We start from the raw sequence: 9,074 nt of genomic DNA on the forward strand, positions 1-9,074 counted from the left end.
CACACGGTAGGGGCTCAGTGAATACTTATTAAATGAATAAGTGCCAGGTGCTGGAGCCACGAAGCTGTGAACTAAACAGAGATGGTCTATAGGGGAAGAGAGAGGAGTAAGCAAGATACTAGGACCAGGAGTTCCCGCCGTGGCGCAGCGGAAACAAATCCGACTAGGAACCATGAGGTTGCAGGTTCGATCCCTGACCTTGATCAGTGGGTTAAGGAACCGGCATTACCATGAGCTGTGGTGTAGGTCGCAGACGTGGTCAGATCCCGCGTTGCTGTGGCTCTGGCGTAGGCTGGCAGCTACAGCTCCGAATGGACCCCTAGCCTGGGAACCTCCATATGCCGCAGGAGCGGCTCTAAGAAATAGCAAAAAGACCAAAAAAAAAAAAGAAAGAAGAAAGATTTAGCAGTAAAGGAATGTGATGGAGTCAAAGCAGCCCAAGAAATTTCGCATCACTCCAGCTGGGGCAGTGAGTGGCTTAAGTCAAGTGGGGAGAGGCCCTTAGGGGCTCTGCTAAGAAATGGGACTTTATCCTGATGACACCTGCCACCCTGTAGGGGCCACTGGGTTTCCTTCCAGGACCCTCCAGTTCTAGTCCAGGCTGTGGCTCCTGGGGGTCACAGGATCATCGGCCCCCACCCCTGTCACGAGATGAACAGTGAACACGGCACGGCGGCCTCTCAGCCAGGGACAGCTTCCAAGTTACCCAATGCAGTGAAAGTCAAGCCTGGTCAAAACTGCCCTCGAAATCCCTCTCCTCACCCAGAAAATACAGAACAGAACAGAACCATCTGCGGGAGTCCAAGAGCCAGCTTCGCCTCCAGGGTTGGAACACCTCGCTGTGTTTCCTCTGGTTGAGCAGCAGGTGGGATAAAAATGGTTTGCATTTAGGGGCCGAGTTGTACAGAAAGCACAAGCTGTGCCTTTAGCGACAAGAATCCCTGCAGGCCCTGGGGGGAGGGGGGGGGGTCTCGCCTGGACACAGCGCAGGGAGCTGGGCCAACAGGGCGCCCTCACCCCCAGGTGCCCAGTGAGGATGCAGGAACCAGAGTTGTACATGTTCCCCACGGGGCAGGGGGCTACACGAGCACTTGGAGTATATCCGGGCAGGCTTCTTGGAGGAGGCAAAGTGTGGAGATGAGAGGATGAGTACGAAAGAATGTGCCAGGAACGGCGAAGGCACCGTGCACAGTATTACCCAGGGCCCCCATCACCCACTCACCCCCCCAGGTCCCAGGAAGGGGGCCCTCCAGAGAGGAGCTTAGTAGAGAGATGGGAATTTGGCAACAGGGAAATCTCCCTCTAAAGATGAGACTGAATTGTGATCTCTGGTCAGCAAGTTAAACTCTAACCAATGGAATAGAAAAGCAGTAAGAGGGAGTTCCCGTCATGGCTCAGTGGAAACAAATCTGACGAGGAACCATAAGGTTGCAGGTTTGATCCCTGGCCTTGCTCAGTGGGTTAAGGATCTGGTGTTACCGTGAGCTGTGGTGTGGGTCGCAGACTCGGCTCGGATCCTGTGTGGCTGTGGCTGTGATGTAGGCCGGCAGCTGTAGCTCTGATTCGACCCCTAGCCTGGGAACCTCCACATGCCGCGGGTGTAGCCCTAGAAAAGGCACAAAAAAAGAAAGAAAGAAAAGCAGTAAGAGCAGTAACTTGAGTCCTAACTAAGGGCCAGACACAGGTTCGCACTTCCTTATTTACTCCCATCAACGCTTATTCACCAAGAGGTGAGTCTTATTCACCAACACGTGGCCCCTTGTCACCCAGACAGCAAGTGGCAGAGCAACAAAGTGCAGTCCATGCTGCCCCTCACCAAAGACTCCACACTTGAGAAATACTTTCGTTTTGGTTTCTAGTAAAATACACATGTGATTGGTTCAGTTATAATATCGATCCCTGGGGAGAAATAGCTGGGGGTGGGGGAGGGGGAGTAACAGATTATTTAAATTTTAAAATGTTTATGCTCTTTCCTATTGTCCTAAATTGCCTACAGTAAGCATGTTTTACTCTCAGGAAGAAAAAATTCCCTGACTTGATAGGATACCACTCTAAGAGACAGGCTGAGACTGTCCCCACAGACAGCAGCAGGAAGGACCGTGATGGAGGCCGGGGAACCAGGGCAGCAGTGACACGGCGCAGGAGTCGGGACGCCCGGATTTGGTCTTCCTGCTTGTGTGACCTTGGGATCCTCGCTTCCCTCCCCTCCCTGGGCCCGTTTCCTCTCTGCGGAAGGCAAGGCAGCCCCAGGAGAGATTCCCGCGTGGGGACTCTCACGGGGACTCTCCAAGCTGGAGACTCAATAGCCACCCAGAGACCTGACCCAGAGCAGAGAAATACCCTGGCAGCCCCTACCCCCCCACAGTTCCCCTGCCTCGTGGTTCTCAGGCCTTGAAGGTGACGGCTAAGGAAGACGGTGTGCACAGCCGCCCTGCAGGACCCCTTGCCAGCTGGAGGAAAAACCCCAGGGAAGTGTCTGCAAACAGGAAGCAAGGGTGGGTGACAGAGGTGAACTCCCAGAGGGCGGGTGAACTCGCTTTGTCTCCTCTGATGTTATTTTGCTCAGTTGCTGGCTCCAGTGTTTGTGGTCTGTCTCCACAAGACTGTGGGCTCCACGTGGGCCCCCAGGGTTATTTCACTCGGTAAGTATTGCAACGAGTGAATGAAGGAGTGAATGAGCCAGGCAGTAAATGAAGGAGGTGCTGCCTCCCCAGGCCTGTTTGCAGCTCAGCAAACAGCAGGGTACGGCCCCAGCCCCGCCCCCAGGGCCAGCTGCCCTGCACAGCGGGGGCACCCCTCTCACCTTGGCCGGGGCTGGCGAAGTGGTTGTAATACTGGGACACGTAGGTCATGATGCTGAGGCAGTCGGGGACACGCATGGAGACCATGTCACTGGGGTCCAGGAGAGCAGGGATCCCCAGCTCCTTCTCAGCCACTTCGAAGGCCTGGGGTGGGGGCAGACGTGAGGGTGGGAGATGGGGGCAGAGCGGGGAGAAGTGTGGGGGTCGGTGCAGGTGCAAGCGGGGTGGGGGTGGGGGGGGAGGCTGGGGGTGCCCTGCGGAGGAAGCCACAGCAGGAAGAGGAAGAGGAGGTAGGGTCAGCAGGTACCACTCATCACCAGCCCAGCTTCGCTCTCGGTGGGATGAGGGGGACCAGGGCGGGGGTGGCTGTGGGCTCCGCCCAGCTCTGGCCCCACATGGTGACCAGTGACCGGGAGAAGGGGCAGGCCCGGTGGCCCAGTTACAACGTACACAGTCTCTCGCACTTCCATCTCTCCAGGGGACTCACCAAACGGTTATTCTCGAAGACATTGTCCTTGGAAAGTGAATCAAAATCTCTGTAGGAGGCAAAGGGGAGGAGGAACCTTGAGGAGGGGGCTGGGGCCGGGGTGTGACCAGGGGAGGTGACTCAGCCTGAGCCTGGGCCTCAGCAGGGTTGGGGACGGGTGGTGGGGTGTCGAGGAGGAAATGGGGGCAAAAAGCACCTGGGCAGAGGATGAGCTCAAGGCCCCGAAGGCCTCTGAGTAGAGGCTGGAAATCACTGAGAAAGGGCGGGGCTGAAAAGTCCCAGGTTCAAGTTTATCCCCCAGGAAGCCACGTCCTGACTCAGTGGCAAAGACAAAACTAAGACCAGGAGTTCCCGTTGTGGCTCAGCTGTTAACGAACCCAACTAGTATCCATGAGGATGCGGGTTCCATCCCTGGCCTCCCTCAAACAGTCAAGGATCCAGTGTTGCTGTAAACTGTGGTGTAGGTCGAAGATGCAGCTCGGATCCCACGTTGCTGTGGCTGTGGTGTAGGCCGGCAGCTGTAGCTCCGATTGGACCCCTAGCCTGGGAACCTCCATATGCCGTGGGTGCAGCCCTCAAAAGCCAAAAAAAAAAAAAAAAAACCAGGACTGATGCTGGTAGCAGTGGGGACATCCGTGGAGTGCTGACCTCACACTGGATACCGGGCTGAGCTCCTGCTTTAAATTTACTTATTTTTAACTCTACTTAACAGGTAGTGACCCCACTTTACAGATAGGGACACTGAGGCTCAGAGCAGGGAAGCCAGCCAGCCCTGGGAATCCATCTTTCTGGTCCTTCCACTGCATGTCACAAACCTGGAGAAGCCACGCCAGCTTCCTGAATCCCCAGCCCAGCCCAAGAAGGAATGTTGTTTCAGTGGGGCCAGGAATAGAACAAGTCTGAACCAGCCTGGCAATATTACATTCTCCAGAGCTGCTGGCGCTGAACGGCTGGCCTGACCCCACTGGACCACTCCTGGGGGCACCAGCCTTGGGGGAGCCCTAAAGGGTGTCCCAGTTTCTGAGCTGGGACAGGTGGGAAGAAGGGGCAGGCCCTGTCCTGGGGGGACCCCCGGCTTTAACCCCCACCCCACCGCCCCGCTCTGGCTGTCGGAGTGGCTAAAACCAGCAGAGGAGGCCCAGCCTTCATGCTCAGCAGCCTCCGGGGTGCACCCGCCCGAAGCTTTATCCTTCTACGGCTGAAAACTGCAGTCTGACTGCCTGGGACGTGGGCCCAGAGGCCGGGGCGGGCAGCACAGCCTCCAACATCTGGGTCCTGGGTCCTGCTCTCCCAGGCGAGGCTAAGTGACCCTGGGCAGCAGTCCTTGCGGCCTTGATTTACCCATCTGCGAAGTGGGGAAAGCTCAGCTCCCACCTCTCAGGCTGGTGGGGAGGATGGGTAGCGTCCGGGCCTGGGAGAGCCCGTCTCCTCCTGCCCTCCCCGCCCCGACCCCAGCTTCTCCAGGCAGAGTCCAAGATACGGCGGCGAACAGTGGGCCAAGGCAGGAGAGGGCGGTTTGCAAACCCAAGGCCGGGTGGACCGGGGAGGGGGGAGGGAAATGGCATATGAGCTTCAGCCCCTTTTGCCACCTCGTGCCAGGCGGCTTCCTTCTCCCCTCCGCTGGGTCCCTGCCTCCTCCCCTCGGTTTGCCACTCCTGAAGAGTGTGACATTGACACCAGCCCAGCCCCCAACAAAAGCTTGTCCTGAGACCAAATGAGAGGAAAGCCACTGGTCTGAGCCGTTTATCTCAGTCTCCCCAGCAGCGTTCCTAGAAGGCCGGGGTCACATTTTGTTCACGTCCTGTACCCAACACCCGCCCTGGTCCCGGGTACTCAGCAGGCTCTCCGCGAGTGTCCGCTGAATGAATGAGTGCTGGAAACAGCTGAAAACTGCCAAGGTCCCCAAGACACTACGATGTTTCCTTTGCTTCTTCCCCTCCCCTACCTTTGTCCCTAATCAACATCTGGACTTGGGAAACATCATTTTCGGAGAGTTCGCAAAGGCCTGGGAAGTTCTAGCTGGCTCTGGGGGAGACGAGGAGCACAGAAAAGAAGGCCTTAGGGTCCCTGCCCTCCAGGGAACTTAAAGACGCCTGAATTGGAGTTCCCATCATGGCGCAGCAGAAACGAATCCGACTAGGAACCATGAGGTTGCGGGTTCCATCCCTGGCCTCGCTCAGTGGCTTAAGGATTGGGCGTTGCCGTGAGCTGTGGTGTAGGTCACAGATGTGGCTGCGTTGCTGTGGCGGTGGCTGTGGCCGGCAGCTGTAGCTCTGATTCAACCCCTAGCCTGGGAACCTCCATATGCCGTGGGGGTGGCCCTAAAAAGCAAAAAAAAAAAAAAAAAAAAAAGCCTGAATTGGGGGGTGAAAGGAGCCAGCCCCCTCCCCTGCCCCCTGTCCTCTGCAGACGCCTGGGCCCAAGGTTCTGGGAGCTTGAACCACTTTAGAAGACGGTTCTTGCCCTGGCCCCTATCTGACCCCTGCTCTCATGGAGAGCCTCCCCTACCCATCGCTGAGGTCCTTACTATACCTTACATAGGGCCTGGGCCTCAGTTTTTCTCCTGTGCAATGGGCTGGCAGCAATGCTGGCCTGCCTTGCAAATAAATGCCTGGACCTGATTCTGGATCTCTCCTCGGGAGAGAAGCTGCCCTCTGCTTCATACCAACTCTAGCCACAGCCCTTCCCTGCTTAAAATCCACGTGGCTCCCCCGTGGTCCCCACTGTCCTCCTTAGCCACCAGGAGGCCCTCGGCACTCTGGCCCATCCACAGGCCCTGGCCCTCCCTGCTCTGTTTCTGCTCAGCAGGTCCCTCTGCCCTGAATGCCCTTCCATCGGCCTTCCCTCGGCTCCTCCTATCTCCTTGAAGACTTCGTGACCCGTGAAAGGCCCTCCCAGCCTGGCCCTCTGATGTAGCACTTCCTACGTGGAGTTATCAACACTCCCAAAGGCCATGGGAGACTGTGCGGGGTTTGTCCCTCGGTTGGCTGGTTGCTGTTTCCATTACCAGGCAGAGAGCAGAACTCTGCAGCTGCTTGTGGAATAAATGAAGGAATAAGACACTCTCGTCACCCCTTCCTGCCTAATGACACCATTTAGGATAACTAATTTCAAGTGACTGTGCATTATCCCATTTCGTCCTCACAAAGATCCTGTGGGGTAGGGCTTGTTATCAAGCCCACTTCACAGATGAGGAAACTGATGCCTGGAGGGATCCGGGGATTTTGCCAAGGCTGCACCCCTAGGACTCAGAGGAGCCGACCGCAACTCAGGCCGCCTGTGCTTTGTGCTGGCAGCCTCAGGTCCATCGCGAGGCTTAGCTCGGCACCGAGTCCTCTCACACACTGGTCCTGCCTCTGCCTCACCATCTGCCCCCCAACCACAACAGAAGACCCCTCGAGCCCGAACACGAGGGTCCGGTCTGGGTGCCCTTCTCCAGTCTTCAAGCCTCGGCTCCTGAGCCCCCCTTACCCTGCGTCACGTGTCCCACAGTGGGCGGCGGCCCACCAACATCACCTGTCTCATTCACTTCTGCATCTACACCCCCCCCCCAAACCCTCTCCTCCAGGGCTCGACCCACCACCCATAGACACAGTACGACGAGGAGGTACAGAATAAACTAAATGCATCTACATACACACTTGAACCCTGGAAGCAATGCTTCCCTTCCTTCTCTCCTTCACCAAAGCCTCCCCAGGGCTGTCCTTGGGGGGCACAGGTGGAACAGAAACACAAAGACTCCAGACGCTGCCAGGCTCCGGGTGGGGGTGGGGCGGGGAGCCCTGTCTGAGAGGCTGTCCACAGATGGGCCAGGACCATGACTCTCGACTCTAATCTGCAGATGAGAACGGAGGTACAAGGAATGGCAGGCGCCAGATTAACTTGCACTCGGTGTTTGATGAATGAGTGAATGAGTGAGTAAGTGAATGAATGAATGAATGAATGAATGGAAGAGGTTCCAGGACCCAGTGGCAGAGGAAGTCAACCGCTCTAGGGTCTGAATAAATTGTCCCATGGAGCCTCACTGGGCAGCCAGGGGCAAGAAGGGGCCCATTTCACACCCTGGAGCAGCCCCTCAGGGCTGCCTGTCCGTTGGACCTTAGGAGTCGGCTCTCAGCCTCCCTGCGCAAGGGTGGACGGGAGTGTGGTAAGACACACACCCGCAGAGGCAAGTCTGTGTTCTACTAAGGGAAGGGTTATAGCCACTCATCCGACCTCTGCTAACCTTGGGTCTCCTCTGTGCCAGGCACTGTGCTAGTGCCCTGAGGCAAGATGGGGGAATCAGAGAGCTAGGGCTCACTGTTCTCTGAGCCAGGGGGCCCCACAGAGGGAACACGGCCTCAAGGCCTCACGGGGAGTTGGGGGGTGCTGCTCAGGGTGCCTGTTGGAGAGTCCAGTGCCAGGAAGGCTCGGGATCCCTGAGGAGGGCTCGGTGTCCCCTCAAAGAGTCAAGGTTCTGGGGGGCCTCGGGCTCGGGTCCGGAGCCCTGTGGGGCGGGGCTCGGACCGGGCCCTGGGACCCGCATGCGGGGCGGGCTCAGGGACCCAGGGGGCGGGATCCAAAGGCCAAATGGGGGAGGGGCGCCCTGGGTGGAGGGGTCTCAGCGTCCCGCGAGGCGCCGGGGGCCCGCGGGAGGGTCGGCGTCTGGGTCTCCGGGGGCGGCGCCTGCCGCCGCCCGGGCTCCGCGTCACTGAGGGGGGCGGGGGTCCCCAGCTCCAGCCCGCGCCGCCCTGCGCCCCGGCCGCCCTCCCTCCCGGCACTCACAGCAGGTCGGGCCGGTGCCGGTGCAGGATGGCGCAGAAGGCCAGGCCGTCCCGGAAGGAGCTGCTCAGGTCGCGGATGTCCACGCCGCGGTAGCCCTCACACTGGCGGCGGCACCAGGCCAGCAGCGCGCCCCGCGGCCCCGCCATGAGCCGCGCGGGGCTGGGACCCGGCTCCGGGCTCGGCCGGGACGGGGCTTCACCCTGGGGCTGGTTTCCGGCTGCAGCTGCGGCTCCGGCGAGGCCTTGCCCGGCGCCTCTCCGAGCTCCGGGCGCGACCCGCAGGCGACCGGCGCGGGGCGGGGAGGAGGCGGGGCTGCGGCCTCGGAGTCCTCGCACGGGCTCCTGCGCTGGGTCCCGGCTCGGCTGCCTGCGGCCCGCCCGGCCCTGCCCGGACCTGCCCGAGCAGCCGCCGCCCGCGTGGCCCGGCCCGGCCGGCCGCCGCCTACTCACCGCCGCCCGCTCCCCTGGCTGTGGGCCGGCAGCGGGCGCGGGCGTCCCGCTGGTCTTGGTCCCCGCCCGCCGCCGCCGCCGCCGCCACGGCGGGGGAGCGGGGAGGGGGCGGCGGCCTGGCGCCCCACCCAGCGGCGGCCCCGCCCCCCAGAGCCGACCCCCGCCTCGCCCGCCCAGCACCCCACCGCCCCTCTCCGCGGCGATCCCGCTCACCCCCTCCCCACCGTGGACCCTCAAAGAACTCTGGGATGTCCCCTGAACCCCTCACTCAGCGCCAACGAGCCCCTCCCCACAATGACTTCCTCCCCCTCCACCACGCTGCCCACCGGGAATTCTCCTTTTGCTGCCATCCTGAGTGCTTCCCGCTCTTTGACCCAAGGACCTGCAAATCCCCCACGCTCCCCTGGCCTGAAACTTTGGGGAGGCGCTCCCCCGGACTCAGGCCAGTCCGGCAGTTCCCCTGCGGACCCCAAAACACCCCCAGATGACCTCTAGCTTCCCTCATCCTGTCTCACTGCTCCAGAACCCCCCTGACCTCAAGGTCTCTCCCCCGCGACGGGAATCTGACAGGGA

General features: G+C 60.0%; 1 protein-coding gene across 4 annotated transcripts in view; it reads right to left on the minus strand.

The window, feature by feature from the left end:
• MICALL1 (MICAL like 1) overlaps positions 1-8,584 on the minus strand; it is a 35,180-nt gene extending 26,596 nt beyond the window's left edge. For 2 of the 4 annotated variants that reach the window (XR_014803052.1, XR_014803053.1), the window contains exons 1-3: positions 8,053-8,563; positions 3,289-3,337; positions 2,804-2,945 (exon numbers count right to left, since the gene is read on the minus strand). Coding sequence is in view for 1 of the 4 variants with exons in the window: in XM_084955340.1 (XP_084811466.1) it covers positions 2,804-2,945; positions 3,289-3,337; positions 8,053-8,198 (337 nt within the window). In the remaining 3 variants the exon portion in view is untranslated. Of the gene's footprint in view, positions 1-2,803; positions 2,946-3,288; positions 3,338-8,052 lie in introns of all 4 variants that reach the window. The other 2 variants (XM_084955340.1, XM_084955341.1) reach the window with 2 other exon arrangements.
• Between the last annotated feature and the right edge of the window lie 490 nt (positions 8,585-9,074).

This window comes from Sus scrofa, chromosome 5 (genome assembly GCF_054392235.1).
Source record: "Sus scrofa isolate SSC_HxYL_T2T_F1_AM1 chromosome 5, Sscrofa_HxYL_maternal_Yorkshire_Landrace_v2.0, whole genome shotgun sequence".
Taxonomy (NCBI): domain Eukaryota; kingdom Metazoa; phylum Chordata; class Mammalia; order Artiodactyla; family Suidae; genus Sus; species Sus scrofa.